At 41.7% G+C, this 24,266-nt stretch overlaps 1 protein-coding gene across 2 annotated transcripts in view; it reads right to left on the bottom strand.

The window, feature by feature from the left end:
• Nucleotides 1-1,487: 1,487 nt before the first annotated feature.
• Nucleotides 1,488-24,266, bottom strand: part of ankrd52b (ankyrin repeat domain 52b) — a 35,574-nt gene continuing 12,795 nt past the window's right edge. Inside the window, exons 7-28 of one of the 2 annotated variants that reach the window (XM_080728819.1) lie at nt 24,124-24,266; nt 22,503-22,715; nt 20,888-20,966; nt 19,457-19,571; nt 18,195-18,277; nt 17,339-17,456; nt 16,674-16,742; nt 16,453-16,593; nt 15,073-15,135; nt 13,704-13,815; nt 13,530-13,601; nt 12,302-12,506; nt 11,254-11,341; nt 10,615-10,732; nt 8,893-9,112; nt 7,965-8,052; nt 7,704-7,787; nt 6,933-7,078; nt 6,382-6,464; nt 4,873-4,958; nt 3,689-3,780; nt 1,488-2,437 (exon numbers count right to left, since the gene is read on the bottom strand). In XM_080728819.1, coding sequence (XP_080584945.1) covers nt 2,157-2,437; nt 3,689-3,780; nt 4,873-4,958; nt 6,382-6,464; nt 6,933-7,078; nt 7,704-7,787; nt 7,965-8,052; nt 8,893-9,112; nt 10,615-10,732; nt 11,254-11,341; nt 12,302-12,506; nt 13,530-13,601; nt 13,704-13,815; nt 15,073-15,135; nt 16,453-16,593; nt 16,674-16,742; nt 17,339-17,456; nt 18,195-18,277; nt 19,457-19,571; nt 20,888-20,966; nt 22,503-22,715; nt 24,124-24,266 — 2,699 coding nt within the window. In that variant the 3' untranslated portion in view covers nt 1,488-2,156. The remainder of the gene's footprint in view (nt 2,438-3,688; nt 3,781-4,872; nt 4,959-6,381; nt 6,465-6,932; nt 7,079-7,703; nt 7,788-7,964; nt 8,053-8,892; nt 9,113-10,614; nt 10,733-11,253; nt 11,342-12,301; nt 12,507-13,529; nt 13,602-13,703; nt 13,816-15,072; nt 15,136-16,452; nt 16,594-16,673; nt 16,743-17,338; nt 17,457-18,194; nt 18,278-19,456; nt 19,572-20,887; nt 20,967-22,502; nt 22,716-24,123) is intronic. The other variant, XM_080728820.1, reaches the window with a different exon arrangement.

Here is a 24,266-nt window from a genome sequence, read left to right as displayed (position 1 = left end):
TTCCAAAATAGTACAAAATGGCAAAGACGTTTAGGGATAAGGGGTAAATAAGGCTTGGATGGAAATAGGGCCCTTTGACTATTTTCCTTCCTATACTTCAGCTTGTATTTGAACCTTCAAGCTGAACCCCACATACAAAAAAAAAAAAAAAAAAAAGCCAACCTGAATCAGAATTCTGATTCGTCTTATATGAGGTTTGGCGTGAAATGGCCCATATATTGCAACTATATATATATCTATAGCATCTCCCTCGGTCCATAGGGATATCCCTTTGGATCAATGGTTAAGATATTGGACTTTCACACGGGAGACCCTGGGATATTTCTCAACCGTTTGTTGATTTGCGATCTCAAATCAAGAAAAAACAGTTTAATGTTCATCATTATGACTTATCATTCGCTATTCCTGAATCCTGCTGGTTAAACAACAAGCAATGAAACGATATCTAATAAATCAAAGTGAAATGCACTGGTCATAAGATCATGATGGTATATTATAGGAACTACGACTGTATGTTATTAATTATTACATTATTATTATACCAACATCTCTTCAGCACCACGGGCGTCGGGCGGGATTACAAAATAGACTTAACTAACTAGGCTCTTATTCATTTGCATAATTAATACTTCTGACAGCACCACTCAAGGGGTCTAAAGCTGCAACACACACAGCAACACATACACACTACAGTATTGCATGCGCACAAACAGACCCATGCACAATCTAACACGCACGCACCTCTGCTGCACACGCACACACGTACTACACATGCGCTCACACCAGACTGATACGATCGATTTGGCCAATATATATATCGGTCATTATCTGACCTTTTTTGAGTCCTGATTTTTAGCTTTACAAATACAAATAAAAAAATCTCTGATCTACAAGCACACAATGCATTGCAAAGCAACGTGTGCTTACAGATCTTTTTTTTTTTTTTTTAAGATTACGAATAGGGCTTAAGTGGTTAAATAAAATAACAGTTCAGTGTATGTGTATTTTATATTTACTTTGTTTGCTTGTTCATTGTGTAATTATAATTTCTTATTTATTTTTTGCCTATGAGTTAAATGTTCTCAAATATATATATATATATTTATATATATAAAAAAAGAAAATTGATTCAAGATTTTGTCCTGTTGACTGAAATACTGGTCAAAACATGGGTAACGGTTGGTCTTGGTCAGGACTCTCTCAACATCGCAATCAGACCCAGAAACATCTGGCTTCGGTTCGCCAGGCTCCAACTCTCACACGCACTTTCAAAGTATTCTTCGTGCCCTTGTTGTGTTAGACAGAGAGTGTCTAATGAGGTGATCTAGTTGGGTGTTTAACCCATTTAGAACGGGTACACAATTATTGTGTATCATTATTTTATGCTTTAACTATTGAAAAATAGCAGATATACAAGCTCACAGCGCTGCGAGCTTGTAGATCTGCTATTTTTGAAAAATCTTGAAGATTTGCACACATTTTCACGACTTTTTCAAAAATAGCAGATCTACATGCTCGCAGCTGCTTGAGCTTGTATATCTGCTATTTTTCCACTGGTTAAAGAATTCAATAATTCTAGGCCTAAATGGTTAACTAACTGAGGACTAAAGCCTGACGTACGCTCCGTCTTGTTAACGGCGTCGCGCTGCCGAGAACGAACGGCCCGAGAATCGTGAGCTTTGTGTGTTCGGCTATAATTCTCTGGCGGCGAAGCATTACAGTCGCACGACGAAGTATGAATCAGGACTGAACCCATTTAGACCTGGACAGACATATAATTTGTTATACCTTTCAATCCGGGGGAAAATATCTGTGTAATTTTAGTTGTTACTATAGTATCGTAACTGTTGGGCAGAAACCTTGTATCTCCCAAGTTTCTAAGTATGTTTTCTTTCGTAAATGAAAGCCCTACTTCATCATACAAGTGTTGCGTCACTACTTTAAATCGTTTTTAAAATAACTATAAAAAAGGAACGGTTTTGGACGTACAAGGTTTCCACCCGACAACAACAACAACAATATATAGCAAGCAACAAGATTTAAAACAATTATAATTTCAATCAAAAATAGAAGTTTCAAAAACTTTTTAAGATCGGCCTCAGGTCTAAATGGGTTTAAAGAGGATACGGGAGGAGGCTTGGATGGGGCAGGGGATTCTACTCTGTGAGGCACCCGTGCACACCGACAGCAGCGCTGGGGTGACCTTTGACATAGTCCTGATGATGATGATGATGACGGTGACGCAGGCTACCGTTGGCCAGCGAGAGGGAGGAGCCACAGGCCGCGATGCCACAGTGCTTCAGGTTGGCGTTGAAAAGGGAGGGCACCGCCGGGGTTGCCATGGCGCAGGGAGGGAAAGGCCTCATGGTGGACAGGATCATGGCCAGACAGTCTGCCACGTCCTTGTTGGGGGCACACGCCAAGGCTGGGGTGTGGCCTGGTGGGGGCATCATGGAGACAGAGACAAAGACAAGAAGAGGCAAAAAACATAAGAGAGAGAAAGAAGGAGTAGTTCAGCTGCCAAACATTACGTATTTATCTGAGGGGTCTTCAACGTTTTGAAGTCAAGGACCCCTTAGCTCTGAGAGAGATGAAGCAGGGACCCCCACTACATATCGTATAAAATTGTGTTGCAGATTAAAAATGTACATGGATTTTTACAGTTTAGACTTGACAGCACTATCATCTGTGTAGGTTGGATTAATGTGTATTTTCATATTTAACCACTTGAACTGTCAATACCTACTATAGTCTGCTTTTCTTTTCCCTGTACACCAAACTTCTGTTCCAAAAAATATCCATCTACAATACCGATCTGCAAACTCACAACGCCTCACGCTGCGAGGCGTTGTGAGCTTGTAGATCTGCTATTTTTTGGCTAATGTTTCACAAAGAATGCTAGGGTTCAAGTGATCAAACATGATCACACAAAGATTTGGCAGACCTCCTATAGTAACTCTGAGGACCCCCTAGGGGTCCCGGACCCCCTGTTGAAGACCTCTGTTCTATCAATTACACCTTGAATTTGTTCTGTTATGGTCGCATTCCTGAGCCAATAATTTGATAACCGGGTGGTCATTGGTCAGTAGGAGACTCAAGAGTCTGTTGAGGTGATTCAAGAGACTCCACAGGTTATCAAAGTGTCCTTGTCATGAAAAGGTTTTGAGCACCACTGACATAGCAGTTTTTCAGAAAACTGTTAGGATTTAGAAGAAAAACTGAATTATTGAATGCTTTAACCAGTGAAAAATAGCAGATATACAAGCTCACAGCGCGGCACTGCGAGCTTGTAGATCTGCTATCTTTGAAAAAGTCGTGAACATGTGTGCAAATCTTTGACTATGTATTTTCAAAGCGAACGTTTGTAACTCAAATTTTGCTTCTGGGTGGTCCCTGGAACTAAATATTTTGAGATGCGGGTCTGTGGCCAAATAAATATCAGTTTGGGGGTCCTTCACATGAAAAGGTTTGAGAACCACTGACATGGTAGTCTCTCAAGAACAGACTAACTGAGCTCCAGTTAATTGAAAAGGACCTTTTCTTTGACGGTAGCTAGCCAGATTGCTGACATATCATAAGTTCTGATGAAGATCACAAAGTGATCGAAACATTGGCGGCAATACAGAATGCAGCGCAGCATCACCGCCAGTGTGCAGACTTTATTTCTCCAGGGCTGAATAATACTTACCCTCCTCATCAACAGCCATTACAGCTGCTCCTCTGCTGAGCAACACCTGCACTACCGTTGCCAGACCATTTCTGGCTGCAATGTGAAGGGGCCTAAATGCATGCGGACACAAATAAATATGAAGAGATCTAAACACTGAAGTGGGAAATACACAGTAACAATTCATGCAGTATGTTATATACCCATTAGAGATGCACAATATTGAAATTTTGTTCGATATCCGATATGTAGCGTCAAATCAGCCGATGCGATATATGTACCTGCACAAAAGACGTAACAATAAAGTACAACCTTGAACCTTGAATTACATAATTATTATATTATATTCATATTGAATTTGAATATTTTTCATTTTCAAAGCCATTAACGGTCACATAATTATCGTGTCAATATCGGCATTTGCTTTTTTAATGAAATATCGTCTGATACCGATATGCTACAGATAATATTGTGCATCGCTACTTGAAAGGGTAATCTAAAACAACCTAATCTAAAAGCCAAACAACCAAGATATTGGTGCCCTGGTGGATTATTAGTAGGCCTAATGCTAAGGTGGTATAAATAATATCATGAGTTAAAATCTAAAAATCAAAACCACAGTCATAATTATTTCATATCCCTTCTTTCTTCCCCATAATGGTTTGCCCTGTGTACTATCTATTACACAGTAAAGCAGGAATAAACAGGAATTAACAGGAAGTAGTTGCTTCGCTTGTCCTCCTAAAGTTACAAAAGCTTGATCAAATGTAACATAGGGTACTCAGATGAAAACTGATATTAATGTCCATATAACCAAACTTTTGCGCATGTGGCTGCTGCTACTGTAGATGTTTTTCTAGATACACAGGCAGCTGTATAATATATAATATTAATGTTACAGATGTAGGCAGTAGTTAAAATGATCACCAACACAGAACTAAATAATAGTCTTATAGCTTGGGAATACATGAGAATCAAATTAGTGATATTTCTCTCTTTTTCCCCTCCACAGTCCACACCACATCTATTTGCCAACAATAGTCGATCAACAAGCTCACACAACGCGTCGTGCAGGTCTGATATTTTTGCCAAATGTTCCCCCAGAATCGGGACGCTACAATTTACAATTTAGGCATGCTAGGGTTCAAGTGATTAAAGGACGGGGGACGTGCTTAAGTTTCAACGCAACCTTCACTTTAACTCACATTTGGAGAGCACTGTTTGTAGCATTTATGAGGGAAGAAGAGTCACTGATCTCTCCTAGGATTAACAGCGCACACATCTCATGAGCCTGCAGGAGTCAAATACATCCACAAGCCAGGGTTAAGTTTGTTCACTAAGACTAAGACTAAAAAACTAAACATATTTTGATATTTTGTTGACTAAGACTAGACAATTAGCCAGAGGCTATGCCCCTCCCAAAAAGCTTTTGTCCAATGCTAGCTTAGAATAACTTCCTGCTTGCCAAGGTTTGCCTTGGCAACAGCCTTGGCAAGCTGCCGGTTGCTAAGCTAGCATTGGACAAAAGCTTTAAGGGGAGGGGCAAAGCTACTGGCTAATTTCAGATGACAAAAATAGGACTAAACTAAATGGTGTGCTGTCAAAATTAATACTGGTATTTAGGTACTATGCAGTGTTAATTTTGTTGACTAAGACTTTCAGATGACTAAAAATAGGACTAAAACTAAACGGTGTGTTATTCAAATGACTAAGACTAAGACTAAATCAGAATTTGATGTCAAAATTAACAATGCCACAAGCTGTGGTTAAATGAACATCAAACCAAGTAGCAGTCCATGGACTACTAGTCTCGCATGGCCAGACTGTTTCTTCCCACAATTTTCAAATGCTTCCAGTCATACAGTCTGGAGCAACGGAAGCTCTGATCAGGAGTCAAATATGAAGCGGATGTGAAGCCTCCGCCCCACTTCCGTTTTGTTTTTGCAGTCAGGCATATTTATCCTAACATAAATAATTAATAATCTAAGCATATCGTCGTTGTCGGGTGGAAACCTTGTATGTCCAAAAGCGTTCGTTTTGTATTTATCATTTAAAAAACGAACTAAACTAGTGAAAACAGCCGATCTACAAGCACACAACGCCTCGCACCGCGAGGCGTTGTGTGCTTGTAGATCTGCTGTTTTCACTACTTTTGTGCGACGGCCTTGTATGATGAAGCAGGGCTTTGCTTTGCGAAAAAACGTAAAAATGTGAAACTTGGAGATACAAGGTTTCTGCCCGACAGTGACGATATATACAGTAGCTTGCTGCTTAGCAGGAATAGAAATAAAAAAATAATAATGTAAAGATATTTTAAAATCTATTTTTGTGTGAACGGAAATGCCAGCTGGTGTAGTTCCAGACTCTATATGGCATTCAGAGATTATGGAATAGTTTTCTGGCTATGTGAGACTAATGGACTACTGGTGTCTAATCCTGACAAACAATTAACCCAGTGCCCCCCAAGGTACAGATCAAGTAGAGCTGGGCAATATAGCGATATTATAATCAATATCATGTTATAAGACTAGATAGTGAGTGGGATCTTTTTGTATCGGAATATCGAAATTAGATCGAAAATAGTTATTTTTTTTACAATTTTGAGCTATTTTGTCACAACAGTCATGATATTTCCCTCCATATCGCCCAGGCTTATTAAAACTCATGGCATGATGATGACTAAATCAGAGGAACAAGTGTTGTTGTCATGTGACCTTGATGCATGCTAGGTGAAGGGCTGTGTTATCATGGGCGTCCAGGAGGGTCAGGTCCGGCTTAGCCTGGTGTAGCAGGATCTCTGAAATATAGAAAACAACACATCTTAGCCTGGTGTAGCAGGATCTCTGAAATATAGAAAACAACACATCTCCATTATACATCCATCCATCTTCAACCGCTTATCCAGAATCGGGTCGTGGGGATAACAGTTCCAACAGAGACAGTCCCCATCTCAGTTCTGTGCATACAATGTGTAATGTGTGTGATATGTGATTCCTCTGGAACTGTGACTGGTAGCCTATCCTATGTGAGGCTCTATTAAGGCACTCTATGTATGGATTCATCTCGTCTGGATGAGCCCCGGAACAGTATTATTAAGGATATAGTCAATCCTGGGAAGAGCTGTCTCTTCAGTACTCATCCAGGCTGCCTAAACACTGGAGAGTCAGCCTTTATTTATGATTTTGTTGTGTGATGTCAATGATTTGTTCAGTATGTACTATATGGACCCCCAGTGTGTCTGGAATAAAGTTTGAATTGTAATTACCAACAGCAGTGGTCTGTCCGCAGTCGGCCGCCACCATCAGAGCAGAGCGTCCATCCTGGTCCACAGCGTCCACCTCTGCCCCCTCCTCCAGCATCAGCTTCAGCCCGACCACGCTCTCTGAGAACGCAGCCGCATGCAACGGTGTCCTACATGATAAAATAACACTCTCTGAGAAGGCAGCCGCATGCAACGGTGTCCTACATGATAAAATAACACTCTCTGAGAAGGCAGCCGCATGCAACGGTGTCCTACATGATAAAATAACACTCTCTAAGAAGGCAGCCGCATGCAACGGTGTCCTACATGATAAAATAACACTCTGAGAAGGCAGCCGCATGCAACAGTGTCCTACATGACGGATACCACACAGAACATAACATGGCATCCTTGAATAAAAGGCTTTTGTTCAACAGCATTCTCCCTCTTTGCAGTTGCTTGGTTCTATTCAAATGATACTGCATTATCTACAGCAGTGTTTCTCAAGGTTGATTCCAGGGACTCTGGGTTCCTTTAGGGGAGTCTAAATTGACCCATAAAAGTCTGGAACTCTGACAGTGTACAAATGAAACCAAATGGACGCTAATGTGTCCATTTGGTTCCATGTGTACACTGTCAGAGTTAAGGGGAGACCTTGAAATTTGAAAGTTACAGTATCACAGATCGGTCATTTCATAAATCAAGTGCATGAAAAAGGAAAAAAAGTGGCTGCCACTGTTCTAAACTTCTTTTAATTGTTGGTATAATATTATTCAACACAAAGGCACCACCAACCTTCCTTTGGTATCTCTAATGTTAATCATCTGAGTCCCAAATGTCTGCACCAGAAACGTGGCAGCGTCATCGTGGCCATTCATTCTGCACACAGGAAGGACAAGAGTTAAAACCCCATCAACACCACAGCCTGCTTACAGAGGAAAAGAATCATTCACTGTGAACTCAGACAACCGAAGAATGATCTGCATTTCAGTGGATTGGCAATAGGATTGCTCTATGCACAGTGTAAAGAGGTGAAGGATTCATTAGGATACTCACAGAGCACAGTGCAAAGGGGTGAAGGAACTTCCTTCCTGGATAGTGAAATGGTTGTTTTCAAGTAAAATGTGTAAACAGTCCTTGTGTCCTGAAAGATAGAAATTATCATTTTTAACAAATAATCAACTATTTAGAATCAACTGATTATAACTTATACTATTACACCCCCTTTCAACTGCCCCTAGCGAAAAACCAGAAGAAAAAAAAAAAACATTATCATTATCAAAATCATTAAGCGCTTAATGTCCTCAAAGTCACGCATCCAACAAGCTTTGGACTGAGCAGATTTGGCCTTCTGTTCCAGGGATGATGGCCAAAACATAATGGTAAGGCAGACGGATATGGCAGTCATGTGTTGGATGCAGCTCAAAGTGAATTTAGGCATCTAGTTTGTCGCCATCCGACGTTCCTAGCGTGTTATTAAAGAAAAAGGGGTGACAATAGGCAAAACTCAATCGAAAATCAGTGATAAAAAAATCGGCAAAAGTGTCTTGTTTTCAATATGTTTTCGCCATTATCTCTGGAACGGAAAGTCCAATCTGCTCAGTTCAAAGCTTGTTGTATGCGTGACTTTGAGGACACAACTTGAGGACTCAAGTCAGCACAGTAGGATCCGGTCAGGGTCGGGCCCCAAAGTGACTTTTTTTCTATTGATTATATTTTTGGGTTTTTGTCGCATTCCTAAGACAAAAATTTGATTTGAGTACATTTACCCCCATTGATTCCGGATGGGGACCCGTTTCGAAACGGTACATTTATTGTTATCACATTTTTGTCTTAGGAATGCGACAAAAAACTAAAAATATAATTGAACTCTAGTCTCCATGGCGTGACTAATCAATAGAAAAAGAGTCATTTTGTGTGTGAACTACTCCTTTGTGTATGTTATGAATGTTGTCCCACCCCTAGGTGGGTGTGTATGTGTTACCATGGTAGGCAGCCCAGTGGGTGGGGGTGTAACCGCTGTAGTCCAGCATAGAGTCCAGGGGGTCTTGCTTCATGGCGGCTACCACCAGGCTGTGGAGGAGCTCAGTGTGGCCGCGGGACGCAGCCAGGTGGAGAGGGGTTCTGCCGCGGGAGTCCCTGCACAGAGCAGAGGCTCCGTGCTCCAACAGAGCAGACACACAACCCTCACCTCCTATACCAGCCTGCAGGCGGACCACAAGGAATACAGAGTCAGACATAATGAGCACTAGGGCTGTCACAATTATTACATAATCGTCTAATCGTGATTATTTGACATTATCGCAATTATTTTGTCATAATCGTCATAATCCTGAATGTTGAAAAATGGCAGAAATAGTGGAAATAGCAGATCTACAAGCTCACAACGCGTCGCATCGCAACGCGTTGTGAGCTTCTAGATCGGCTATTTCCACTATCAATGTTATTTTTTAAGTAGTAAGTTGTCAAATATGTCAGTAATTTCTTTGTATATTTGGGTTATGTGTCATATCTACCATGTGCAACTTCAAAGCCTAAAAGCCAAACAGAAATGTAATTATCAATGACAAATACACAATTAAATCGTTAATCGGCAATTATTTGAGTGACAATTAATCGTCATGTAAAATGTCATATCGTGACAGCCCTAATGAGCACATTCCACCCATCTATCAAAACATTGAATACTTTATTAGTCAGAAATGTAAACAGCACGAGGTACAGGTAAACATTAAGACTAAAAGGATAACACAAAAAAGTCCCTGGGCACTCCTATGTATTTAATTCATCAACATAGCATAAAAGAATCAAACCTCGGTTCGAAGTGAAGCGGTGAATTTTTATTCTATGTGTTCTAGAGCTATGAAATCTGTGTTCTAGATCTATACATTCTGTGTTCTAGATCTATACTTTCTATGTGCTTTAGTTCTATATTTTTATGAATATCTGGAGGGCCAAATTGTCATGTGAAGCTTGACCAATCCTCAATTCTGCATGCACGGGACATGTACGGGACAGACAAAGCCTGTTCATTCTGGACTGAAATGACCATATATGGACATGTACGGGACACACAAAGCCACTCCTTGGAAGCGGCTTTCACCGCAGGTGACAGCAAGGTGTAGCCCTTCCTGTCTACTCACCGCTCTGTGTAAGGCGGTGTAGCCCTACTACTCACCGCTCTGTGTAAGGCGGTGTAGCCCTACTACTCACCGCTCTGTGTAAGGCGGTGTAGCCCTACTACTCACCGCTCTGTGTAAGGCGGTGTAGCCCTACTACTCACCGCTCTGTGTAAGGCGGTGTAGCCCTACTACTCACCGCTCTGTGTAAGGCGGTGTAGCCCTACTACTCACCGCTCTGTGTAAGGTGGTGTAGCCCTACTACTCACCGCTCTGTGTAAGGCGGTGTAGCCCTACTACTCACCGCTCTGTGTAAGGCGGTGTAGCCCTACTACTCACCGCTCTGTGTAAGGTGGTGTAGCCCTACTACTCACCGCTCTGTGTAAGGCGGTGTAGCCCTACTACTCACCGCTCTGTGTAAGGCGGTGTAGCCCCTCCTGTCTACTCACCGCTGTGTAAGGCGGTGTAGCCCTACTACTCACCGCTCTGTGTAAGGTGGTGTAGCCCTACTACTCACCGCTCTGTGTAAGGTGGTGTAGCCCTACTACTCATCGCTCTGTGTAAGGCGGTGTAGCCCTACTACTCACCGCTCTGTGTAAGGCGGTGTAGCCCCTCCTGTCTGAGGCGTCACATTTGGCTCCTTTCTCCAGCAGGATGTGAACACAGTCGGTGTGACCGCCAAGAGCTGCCAGCATCAGAGCCGTCCTGCATGCAGACAAACAAACAAACATACATCAATGATTCAGTTCCACATCAACCCTAGCATCCCTATTCTGGACGAACATTCAGTGAAAATTGCCGACCTCCACGGTCACATTGTGACGCACCATGAGCTTGCAGATTGACAAATGTTAGCAAATATATTTGGTGTCGAGGGAAATTAGGAGGTGACTTCGAATAGAGCGCCCTGCAACTCCAGTCAATGAAGTACAGCATATACTGTAGGGTTTACAGTAAGAGCTGTACAAATCACCAGTAATTTTGGCTCATAGCGAGCTTAATGTGTTCATCAGCTATTTTTGAACATTTTTGGAAAAATCTTGAAAGTGTGCATCTAAATCTACTGATTTAGAAGGCATTTGTCGAATCGGCCTCAGGTCATAACTACAGTACCATCAAGTTGATAGGCATTTTAGAAGATGTGAAACATTGATAATTCCCTCCATTACAGTCTCTTATTGACATAATAACAACAAATGATGACATAGAAGACTTGAGTGACTTACTGTCCGTGTACATCTGCACTGTCTATGACATCAGCACTCTCCTCCCTGTTGACCAGGATGAGCAGACAGTCCATTTGGCCCTCGGCAGCTAGATGAAAAGGTCACATTTAAATAATTATCAATTTAGCCTGTTTTGGGGGGAAAAAGGTGATAAATGATAAATGATACATTTTCTTAAGGAGGTCCCTGGCACAATCTTTTCAAATGGGAGGTATAAGCGGCCAAATAGAAATCAATTTGGGGGTCCCTGACATATTTTTGAGAACCACTGCACTTATACATGGACACATAGAGAGTTGTTCCGATACAGATCGGAAAAAGCTGCCTAAAATGCTGGTATCGTATGGTGTCTGGTGTCTATGGCATTCTGACACCACGTAATTTATCACATTATGATAATGCCATTTACAATCATATTTTCAATGTTTCATTGATGCTGCACTACAGTTTTATACTCTTACTGCTTTACTCCATCCATTTTCAACCGATTATCCGGAATCTTACTGTTTTACTCCACCCATCTTCAACCGCTTATCCGGTCGTGGGGGTAACAGTTCCAACTGAGATTTCTGGAGTTCCCTATCCTGAGCAACTTCATCCACTCCCTCCGGGAGTATACAGTACAGAGGCGTTCCCAGGCCAGCTTTTGGCAGCTTGTACCCGCAACCTTATACATTCGGTCATGACCCACACTTCATCACCATAGGTGAGAGTAGGAACAAAGACTGCTCGTAGACGGAGAGCTTTGCCTTCTGGCTCAACTATTTTTTCGTCACAACAGTGCGATTAAGCGACTGCAATACCACTCCTGCTGCTAGATTCTCCGGTTGATCTCCTTCTCCTTCTGCGTCTTCCCCTTTCTCTCATTTGTGAACAAGACCCTGAGATACTTAAACTCCTTCACCTGGGGTAAAGTCTCTACTCTTAGTAAAAAAGTACTCTTACTTAACTCTTCTCATACACAAAGGAGTACTCTTTACTAACTTTTAGGTGCCCAATAATAATGGAATTTTGATTTATTCCGGTTCATCTCTACAGACACACACACCTGCCACGTGGAGCGGGGTCCACTTGCGCCGGTGCTCCTTAAGGACGCAGGACGCGTTGTGTTTGAGCAGCACCTCCACGCACAGAGGATACCCTCTCTGAGCGGCCAGGTAGAGCGCTGTGCGCCCAGCCCACACGTCACGCACGTCCAGGTTCACCAGGGTCTCTGCCAGGACCGTCAGCGCCTCGCAGTGACCGTAGTACGCCTTTTAGAAAGACAACAAGGTGAAGAACCATATCCTCTAAAGCCTCGAACAGAGTCGGGTCGTAGTGTGTAGTGCGGTGTAGTCTTTTTGAGCGTTAACGTTGTAGTTTTATGACTCAAAAAGACTACACCGCGGTGGATAGCCTTCCACCGCGGACCCGACTCTGTTCGAGGCTTTAGACACTCACAACATCCCTATTTTACAGTCCCCCAAAAAAATAACTACTGAATCTGGACGAAGAGCATTCCACTACAAAGCTCCATCTGACTGGAACAATCTCCCTCTTTCACTCAGATCTATTACATCCTTGGCCGCTTCAGGACTTCCTTGTACTCACATCTTGAAACAACCTGTTCATACTTCTAATACTGATTGTATTTACTATTTACTGTATTTCTAGTCTACTGTTTTATTTTATTTGTTATTTATTTGCTATCCCAGTTGTAGTACCGTATTCTCCATTATTTTTTAGGGTTGGGCGTATGGGTGGGAGATGGTGAGCAAGCTAACTGTACTGTACGTCTTGTGTGTCTGCATTGTATGTAGTGTCTTATTCTTGTGTTTTTGTACTGTGTGTATGTGTTCACTTATGTGTTTTTGTACTGTTTGCATGTGTTCACTTATGTGTTTAGGACCCCCTCTAAAATGAGATGCTGCATCTCAAGGGGTGATCCTCTCAATAAATTCCGACCAACACATAACATCACCACACATCAACAAGGGGACAAAGTTCACCCAAAACATTTCTTATTTTCTATTCATTTTTGTTTTTGTCACATTCCTGTGGCAATCATTTTGATAAACCAGGTCATTGGTCAATAGGAGACTCAGTAGGAGACTCTTTGAGTGTTGACCGACTCTGACGGTCATCAAATTATTGGCTTAGAAATGTGACAAAAACAAATAAATCTCCATGAATTCAAGGCTTCATGGGGTGTGTATTTCATAGAAAATACAGTAAGTAATTTGATATAATTGCACAACTCCATCATTAAATAAAACATGATTTATTTTTGCACTTACAGCCAAGTGCAACGGACTGACGGGGATGTTGCTCTCAGCCTCTCCCAGACAGTTGAAGGACATCTCCAAGAGCTACAGGACAGTACGACAGGGAGGGTACAGACAACGTTCAATTAGGTGTACACATACTCTAATCAAATCTCCAGTGTTGATTTCATAAAAAAAACTACTGACCAGTTCCAGGTAGTGCTTGTTCCCATGAGCGGCTGCATAGTGCACAGCACTGTATCCCCTGCCATTCTTCAGAGTGGGGTTTGATCCATTATCTAGAAGGTACTCTAGACAACTACACGCACATGCGCACACGCACACACGCACACACACACACACACACACACACACACACACAAATATAAAAAAATAGCAGATATACAAGCTCACAGCGCGGCACCAAGTGCCGCGCTGCGAGCTTGTAGATCTGCTATTTTTGAAAAATCGTGAACATTTGAATTTTGACCCGATTCTATAAGTGTCTTTTGAATCCTTCTAAGATTTTTTGAAAAACCTATGCTTTTTATGTCAGCAATCTCGCCAGCCATCGTCAAAGAAAAGGTCCTTTTCACTTAACTGGAGCTCAGCTAGTCTGTTCTTGAGAGACTACTATGTCAGTGGTTCTCAAACCTTTTCATGTGAAGGACCCCCAAAATGATAGTTATTTGGCCACGGACCCCCATCTCAAAATATCTAGTTCCAGGGACCACCCAGAAGCAAAATTTGAGTTACAAACGTTCTCTTTGAAAATACATACATTCAAAGATTTGCACACATTTTCACAACTTTTTTCAAAAATAGCAGATCTACAAGCTCGCAGCGCGGCACTCGGTGCCGCGCTGTGAGCTTGTATATCTGCTATTTTTTTCAACAGTTAAAGCATTCAATAATTGTAGGCCTAAATGGGTTAACTAGAAGCAGTGCTCTTCCAAGCACAGGTCTCCGCCAGCCAGGTCAGGTAGGTTATTGTGGCCTTCTGGTGGTACTATAATAGGCCAATGTGAAAATGGTGCCATGTCTTTTTCGGCCTTTCACGGCAACCGGACGATGCATGCATGATTTTGTTCCAAAAATTAGTTTTGCGAAGGTTGACCTGCTGGTGGTGCTATAACAGGCCAATGTGAAAAGGGTGGCATTTGTTCCTTGACCTAGTGGGAATGTAAGTGCAAAATTTAACAGAAAGTGCAAGCTGCGTTCATGATTTGAGAAAATTAATTTGAGGCATTTCGTTAAAAACTACCAATTTGCAAAAATATGTTTTGCATAAATCGGCCTATGGTGGCGCTAGAACAGGCCCATGTGAAAAATGTGGGGCAGAGGTTCTGAATTGGCATCCAGGGAGTGTGTGTGCACAGACAGGGCCAACCATGCCGGAGATTATCCGGTAACAGACGAACGGACGGAAGATTCCAGTAGAGTTGCTCAACAATTTTCCTTGACAATCATGACTAACGGGGGACTTGGTACAGAACTATAGAAGAGAAAACCTCAGAACAAGGGGATTTATTTCAAATGGGTTTCCATCTACAGAATAAGACATGATGTGACTTACAGGAAAGCATCCTTCTCTCTCTCCTCACTGTGGTAGTTATCAGTCTCATGTTCATCCACTCCTCTGTGGAAGAGAAAACAATCAAGCTTTTCAAACTGTAATCATGATCAGGCTTGTGTGTGAGCTGCATGGATGCACACGCACACACACACACACACACACACACACGTACGCACACACACACACACACACACACACACACACACACACACACACACACACACACACACACACACAATCTACTCCACATCTGTGAGGCAAATATTGTAATTTTACTCCACTACAATTATTTGACAACTTTAGTTACTAGTTACTTTGTAGATTTGAATTATTATTTCAAAACATACATTAACCATACATTTCAACCATTTGAAAATAGCTCACAATGTGTTGCATTGCGATGCATTGTGAGCTTGTAGATCCGCTATTTTCAACAGATCTTTATACATTTGAAATCTTGAAATGGGACATTCTGCATAATGAGTACTTTTACTTTTTGTACTTTATGTACATTTTGATGCCTATACTTTTGTACTTTTACTCAAGTAATAAGGTTAGAATTCAGGGCTAACTGCATTGCACTATTGATACTTTTACTTGAGTAAAACATGTGAGTACTTTTCCCACCACTGAACACAACAGCACTTTGCCGTTTTCTCTAGAGACCGGTGTCATCTAAGGGTGCATTTTAACAGCGTGCGACCACAGGCGACAGCCTGGAGTAATTTCCGGAAGTGCGTTATTTGTCGATGGGACACGTCAACTACTGTTGACACTAGGCGAGGAGGCGATTATTGCTTTGTTTACCCAATGGAGGACGTACGGTAATGACGGCAGGACCACCCACTAGGAGACCTTTATCGACCAGCGTCACCGACTGCTGCCCGCAGTTAAAACGTAGGGTTAGTCAGTGTGTGTCTGTGTCTGTGGGACCGGCGGAAGGTGTGAGAGGCAGCAGCATAGTGTAGGGCAGGGGTTCCCAAACTTTTTGGTAAATATATTTTTGGTAAATATATTTTTTTTAATCCGAGGCACCCCTACATTATAATTTTCACTCCTAGCACCTTATATTTATAGCATATCGTTGTTGTCCGGTGGAAACCTTGTATGTCCAAAACCATTTGTTTTGTATTTATCATCTATAAAATGTACTAAACTAGTGAAAACAGCAGATCTACAAGCAAACAACGTTGTGTGCTTGTAGATCGGCTGTTTTCACTAGTTTTGTGTGACGGTCTTGTATGATGAAGCAGGGCCTTACCAAAAGACGTGCACATTTGAAACTTGGAGATACGAGGATTCTGCCCGACAGTGACGATATTTTAGTGTGTGTGTGTGTGTGTGTGTGTGTGTGTGTGTGTCCGTTTGTGTGCGTGGTACCTCCTGAATGTGTGTGAAGCAGCAGCGTAGTGCAGGGGGCTGCAGCCCGTCAGGTCCGTCTCGTTGACATCAGCGCCCGCTCTCACCAGAGACACCGCACACTGGCTGTTCCCATTGGCTGCAGCGTAGTGGAGCGGAACCCTGGGACACAGAATGTACAGTAAGACAACCGTGGCGTCCCGTAACAATGGCTTAATGCTTTGCAGTAACAGACCACTCACCTTCCCAAGTCGTCCTTTGCATCCAAGTCAGAACCACTGCTCAGCAGCAAGTTCAGACATTCCACGTGTCTGCCACAAAGAAACAGATATAAGAGATTAACTAAAAGCCTTTAATCTTTGGGAATGTTGCTCCATAAAAAAACAAGTCATTCATTCAGAGAGAGTGTGTGTGTCTGTAGGGCTGTCACGATTATGACATTTTACATGACGATTATTTGTCACTCAAACAATTGCGATTAACGATTTAATTGTGTTTTTATCGTTGACAATTACATTTCTGCTTTTAAGTTATACATGGTAGATATGACACATAATTACTGACATATTTGACAACTTTATACTTAAAAAAGAACATTGATAGTGGAAATAGCCGACCTACAAGCTCACAACGCGTCGCGATGCGACGCGTTGTGAGCTTGTAGATCTGCTATTTCCATTATTTTTGACCTTTTATTTAAATATATGAACATTTTTCAACATGGAAACGATTATGACGATTATGAAAAATAATCACGATTATGTCAAAAAATCACGATTAGACGATTATGTAATAATTGTGACAGCCCTATGTGTCTGTCTGTCTATCAGTCTGTGTGTGTGTGTGTGTGTGTGTGTGTGTGTGTGTGTGTGTGTGTGTGTGTGTGTAGAGTAGAGTATTGATTCACCCTCCAGAGGCAGCGGCGTGCAGACAGGTCCTCCCCAGGTCGTCTGGGGCGTTTATATCGAATTTGGCTGACAGCATGTGAGCGGTGCGGGGAGGAGACACCATGCTGTACAACTGACCTGAGACACACACAGAAATAGCACAACGTCCTAACATGAGTTCCAATGCTAGAATATTTTGACTTTCTGGAGAAACATGATGCTTTGTAACATATCCAGTTGCATTAAACCGCTGATTATCTTTTTAATTGCAAGGACCTCCAGTTTGACATACACATTATTAGGCCATCACACAGTAAAATCAATATAAAAGAGTTTCATTTGTACCCTCTTAAAGTGATCCCTGATTTGTAAGCCATGTAGGCCTTAATATGTTATAATAACCCTCTTTAACCGAAATATACCTTTTAAAACACTTGGAATATATTCCTTTGAGAGAAAAAAAGTTATATGTTCAACCCCTGGGGGGAGCCATTGCACTGTTCGTCGCATGCAGTGATGACGTAGGCAATGCATTTTGGCTCATTTTGGCTGGTCGGGCCCATTTAAAATGCATTGCCTACGTCATCACTGCATGCGACGAACAGTGCAATGGCTCCCCCCAGGGGTTGAACATATAACTTTTTTTCTCTCAAAGGAATATATTCCAAGTGTTTTAAAAGGTATATTTCGGTTAAAGAGGGTTATTATAACATATTAAGGCCTACATGGCTTACAAATCAGGGATCACTTTAAGAGTTACAGACCCGTAAGCATCCATTTGTTTCCTACTTCCTAACAATCATTTAGCAGGGGACCCCCTCAAGGACCCCTGGGGGTCCCCGGACCCCACATGAGAACCAATAAACAGAAACTCACCTGAGGAAAGCAGCTTGCGACAACAGTCTGGAAACCCGTACAGGACGGCCAGGTGCAGAGGAAGCATGCCATGAATCCCTTGCCTTGAGAGGAAGTTTTTTTATTAAATATTCATTTGATTAATTCATAAACAAATAATTAATTAAACATCCAAGACAATCTTAATTCTAAAATCTAAAGTCTTGACTCTCGACAAAAGCAGCAATTTATGAAATATGCTCTGAAGGTAACAAACTTGGCAATTTAAAAACCAAAATGTTAATGATTTTAGCGATGAAACGGCTTCCATAATGATGAACTCCATAAGTCCAGTGTTAAACAGATATTTTGGTTGTCATTGCATTTCTTTAACTCACTTAGAATATAGTCATAAATTATGGCACTTTTTTTTTCCTTTCTTTTTTTTTAATAAAATTATTATTATCCCACGATTTTGTAACCCATTTTTCACCCAAGTACCAATTGCTTAAGTTGTAATCCTGGGTGCTGCTCTCCCTCTGCCAACCTGGGGAGGGCCCCGAACTGAGCTCATGCTTCCTTCAGTACATGTGTGGCTGGCCAGGGGGAGGCATTATACAGACCAGGATTACTACATGTTTTTGTGAGGGTACCTACCCTAGGGAACACAGGGAGAACATGCAAACTCCACACAGAAAGGCCCTTTCGCCAACCCCAGGGTGTGGGCGCTGATGACGCAGAGGAGAGAACACGCCCACCCACAGCGTCCCCCGGCGGGAATCGAACCCAGGACCTTCTAGCTGTGAGGTGACAGCGCTAACGACTGCGCCACCGTGCCTCCTATGGCATTAATTGTTGAATAATTATGGTGTTCTACAACCACCAGTTTTATTATATTAGGAAAGCATTTGATCAGGTGTGGTTTTGCTATGGGTATAGGGCTGAAACAATCAATCATCTTCTCAGCAATTCATCTATCACTTACTTTTCCTATAAATGGAATAACCAATTGATTGATATTACCCCCCGGCAGCATTGGGGTAGAGAAACTGTCATTAGAACATGGAGGGTTCCCAGTTCGATCCCGGGCTCCCCCAGAGTTAGTGTCGAAGAGTCCTTGAGCAAGACTCCGAACCCCTAGTTTCTCCCGGTGAGCAGGTTGGTGCCTTGCATGGTTTCCTCCGCCATCGGTGTATGAACGTGTGTGTGAATGGGTGAATATAATGCACAATCTTTGTAAAGCGCCTTGGATAAGGGCGCTATATAAATGCACCATTTACCATTTAACATAGAACAACATTTACCTGGCTGTGTCGGCACCGTTAGTCATCAGAGTGCTGATCAACAGCTCGTGACCGTACTTAGCAGCAACGTGAAGAGGAGTATTACCATACTTATCAACACAGTCAATCTCTGCGCCTGGAGAACCAAGAGGACATGAAAGGGAAAGTGTAAGTGCTTTGATGTTTCACATGCCACCCATAGGTCAGTTTGCAGTGGGAGCGATACAAGCACTGGAGAGCATGGGTGTTCTGATTATGCCATGGGCTGTATTCCAGCAGTACTGCTGCCACTATCAGTTGTGTACACACACTTATGTGATGTATCTCAGCTGTACATACTGTAACACGAGACTGAGATTCTACAGTATATCTGCTGCTATTTATATCCACTGAAAATGTGTCTCTACTTTTCTATTTTGTCCATGCACATTTGGATATATCGTTAGCGTCATAGCATATTTTTAAGGCTTTCAGGAAAGAAGAAACAAGATCACTTTCTGATTATGTCATCTAGGTGACTTGGCAATCATGAGATATATATATATATATATTTTATTTATTTTTTTCATTTTTTTTTCATGTTTATCTGACTTTATTTATATCTGCTTTAACTCTACTCTCCTAACACTGCTGATTCATTGTGCCTTATTGCCAATGTCATCAGCCTCAGAATTACTTAGGCAGAAAGTGCATGCAACAAGCATTCTGATGAACATTGAAGCAGCAGTGCTGAGAGAGTAGTGCTGGGCAGAAATGTAAATTTGGCCCAAAATGACTTGGACAATTATACTATGAGGCTAACGATTTTACATTGTGCATTCATGTTATCTGACTTTGTTTCCCTGGTTCCTTTCTGAATTCTTCAGCCTTTACAACTCTTCTTGAAACGTTTGGAGCTTATACAAAAACAAAGAATTTCAACCACTGGTTTACACCTGTATAAAACTTGTTAAGCGACAATCAAGTTGAAGTTGAGTTGAAGTTACTGTGGACACTCATCGTTACAATGTGTAAAAACTCCCCTTTCAAATCAGTTTACATTGTCTGAAGGATTGGACAGCCTACTGTATATGTTAATTGTACACTGTTCATAGAGTAGCGAAGTCCTGGCGTCACTCATTCATCCTCTGGGTATTTTAATCTATGGAAAATAACATTGGGTCATCTTAGAATTGTCTCATAAGAATCGTGGTCCAAACATAAACAAATTGTGATATTGTCTGCGATATTGTCAGGGAGGTGGCGCTGTATCGTTTACGATAGTCAGTCACTCATATATCTGATACAGTTTGATTCTGGCGAAAATCAGGTAGGATGCGTAAATTGCGTCAAGACTTCAGTACTCTATTGCATTTATCAGCTTTTCACAATCAGACAATGCATTAAAAAGAGGGCATTTAGAAGGTTAGGTGTATTCCCTTAGCTGTTTATGGCTGCTTGCGTTAAGATTACCATTTTGGATAAGGATCTGAGAGCGAGTGAAGCGGCCATGGAGAGCGGCCATATGCAGAGGGCTCTTCCCCTCCGTACTCTGTTAGAAAGAGGACAAACAGGCAAACACAACACTTATTACTCTGTTAGAAAGAGGACAAACAGGCAAACACAACACTCTGGTCGAATGAAAGGTTCAGCTTCATGGAAAATAAAACGAGACATGGTTCTAATAGTCTCGCGTTGCCTCCCACAATTTACAAATGCTCCCGTCATACAGTCTGGAGCAACGGAAGTCTGATCATGCGTATGCATCAAGCGGAAGTGAGGCCTCCTCCCCACTTCCCTTTCGTTTTTACAGTCGCTGACATTTATCCTAATATAAATAAAAATGATCTATATTTAGGTTGCTGCTAAGCAGAAATGACATTTGAAATATATATTTTCATGAACGGAAATGTCAGCTTCCGTTACACGGATTTCAGGAGGTGTAGTTCCAGACTCTATATAGCATTCGGAGATTATGGAATAGTTTTCTGGCTACGCAAGACTAGGGTGAGACAGCGTGGCTTCCCATGGAGCTCTGTCATAATGACATCCAAATATCGATTCAAATGGTGAATCTCAGATTATGAATGATATAAAACCTACTGGCAGCATGTACAAAAAAAATCAAATCACCTGTTTGAAGTGGAGCGGTGCAGCTATTGTGTGTGTGAGTGTGTGTGTGTGTGTGTGTGTGTGTGTGTGTGTGTGTGTGTGTGCGTGCGTGTTGCAATGTTGATGTCGATTGTCGGTATCGACCAGAAATGTCACATCGGTGCATCCCTAGAGATTAGCCACAGTCACACGAACGCTCTTCTAGATGGCTCACCCCATATAGGCGCCATGCCGTAAAAATAAACCCAAAATGTATCTATTCAAGGTTCAAGGATCAATCAAGGTTGTACTTTATTGTTACGTCTTTTGTACTGTTACATAAGAGTAAAACCTATTCTTTTTTTCGGCTTCCTTACAGACAATGCAGTGGTATATATAAAATAAAGCAGAACAACAGAAAACAACACATTTAAAGATAAAATAACAAGTAATAATGACTTGCAAAAGGCAAAAGAGCAAAGAGAATGAAAAAAGCATCCTCAGCTGTGCATGTGCATAACGTTTGGTGTATTTTAAACACCAATGGCATTATTTGTACTTTTATTCATAATATGATCAATAATAAACATTCTTGTACGTTGCACTACATTACTAATAGGGCTGTCACGATATGACATTTTACATGACGATTAATTGTCACTCAAATAATTGGCGATTAAAGATTTAATTGTGTTTTTGTCGTTGATAATTACATTTCTGTTTGGCTTTTAGGCTTTGAAGTTGTACATGGTAGATATGACACACAACCTAAATATACAAAGAAATTACTACTTCAAAAATAACTTTGATAGTGGAAATAGCCGATCTACAAGCTCACAACGCGTCGCATCGTAGATCTGCTATTTCCACTATTTCGGAAATTTTTCAACATTCACGATTATGACGATTATGACAAAATAATTGCGATAATGTCAAATAATCACGATTAGACGATTATGTAATGATTGTGACAGCCCTAATTACTAACACTCTTTACCTGCGTGTTGACGTCTGCACCGTTGTTGACCAGCAGCTCCAGACAGAGGGCTCCGTTGGTGGAGATGGCAGCCAGATGCACGGGCGTGTAGCCCTGCTCGTTGGGCTGGCACACGTTGGCACCGCGGTTCACCAGCTCACAGGCCACGGCGTCCTGGCCCACGTAGCACGCCATGTGCAGCGCCGTGTTCCCATAGCCGTTGGGCTCGTCGATCTGAAGGGGCAGAGGAGAGAAAGGATTTAACCTGAGGAAGGATTAAGACCCGAGGCTGATTCTACAACAGTTTTCTGGAAAAAAAGAAAAAGAAAAAAAAAAAATATATATATATATATATATATATATACACACACACATACATACACACAGTAGTATATCGTCGTTGTCGTGTGGAAACCTTGTATCTCCAAGTTTCAAATTTGTATGTTCTTTCGCAAAGTAAAGCCCTGCTTCATCATACAAGGCCATCGCCCAAAAGTAGTGAAAACAGCCGATTTACAAGATCTGCTGAGGAAGGATCTCTGCTTGTAGATCTGCTGTTTGAATCATTTTTAAAATGATAAATGCAAAACGGTTTTGGACATACAAGGTTTTCACCCAACAATGACGATATGTTTCTATATCAGTGGTGCTCAAACTTTTTCATGTCAAGGACCCCCAAATTTACATGTACCTGTACTTGGCCTCCGAGCCCCCATCTCGAAAGATGTTGTCCCAGGGACCGCCCAGCAGCAAAGGTTCTGGGCTTCAAAAATACATACTGTATATTCAAAGATTTGCACATATTTTCACAATTCTTTCAAAAATAGCAGACCTACACATTTACACAAGCTCCTTATGAAATATCTTGAAAGCGTTAAAGTGTTGTACAAAAGGGAATCTCAATCTCGTCCATGGAATGCTAGAGTGATTCCTTCTGCTGGCAAGATATACAGTTTAGTGGATGAGTGTATTTTGGTAGAAACTAGTTCTCAATGCAACCATTCACAAAGGTCTGCAGATTACGGTGAGTGACCATGTCATCATGACTCCTGCACAGAGATGTTACTGTTGAGTCTATTTTAAAACCAACACATTGAACTCAAACAACACGTCGAAACAATGAACTCCATTGTACTGCTGGGGTGACAGCAGATATCTGCATGTGCATGCATGGCAGAAATCACACACAATCTAACGCAAAGAATACATGGCTGGATTGACAGCAATCCAGTTCACTATTTTGAACATGAACTTCCGCCTTTATTGCAAATAATAATTTACAATAAAGAGTGTACTATAATTTATACATTAATGTATGGAAATTTGTTTTGTGTAGCTATTGGCCGATTGGAGGTCTCTGCATAAATGGTGCATTTATATTGTGTTTTTTGTCCAAAGCGCTTTACATAGATTGTTCACCCATTCACGCACACATTCAGTCTTGCTCAAGGACACTTTGACACCAACTCTGGGGGAGCCCGGAATCGAACTGAGAACCGTGAGGTTCCCATCCGGCCACTGAGCTGATTTTATTTTTGAAAACCAGTTTATACAGTAGGCTAATGCAATGCTAATGGTAATGGTAATTTAATTAATAATCAACTTTTACACATCCCAAGTAGGGACCAGCAGGCCTCTTTACCTCCACCCCCAGCTTCAAGAGGTACTTGACAGCTTCCAGCTCTCCACTGGCGGCTGCAGCGTGGAGAGGATTGTAGCCATGTCTGTCCTTACACATCACATCAGCACCGCGAGACACCAGCAGCTTCATCACATCCACATGTC

Source organism: Nannobrachium achirus (assembly GCF_963921795.1).
Source record: "Nannobrachium achirus genome assembly, chromosome: 6".
Classification (NCBI taxonomy): Eukaryota; Metazoa; Chordata; class Actinopteri; order Myctophiformes; family Myctophidae; genus Nannobrachium; species Nannobrachium achirus.
This window is presented reverse-complemented; position numbering and strand designations above follow the sequence as displayed.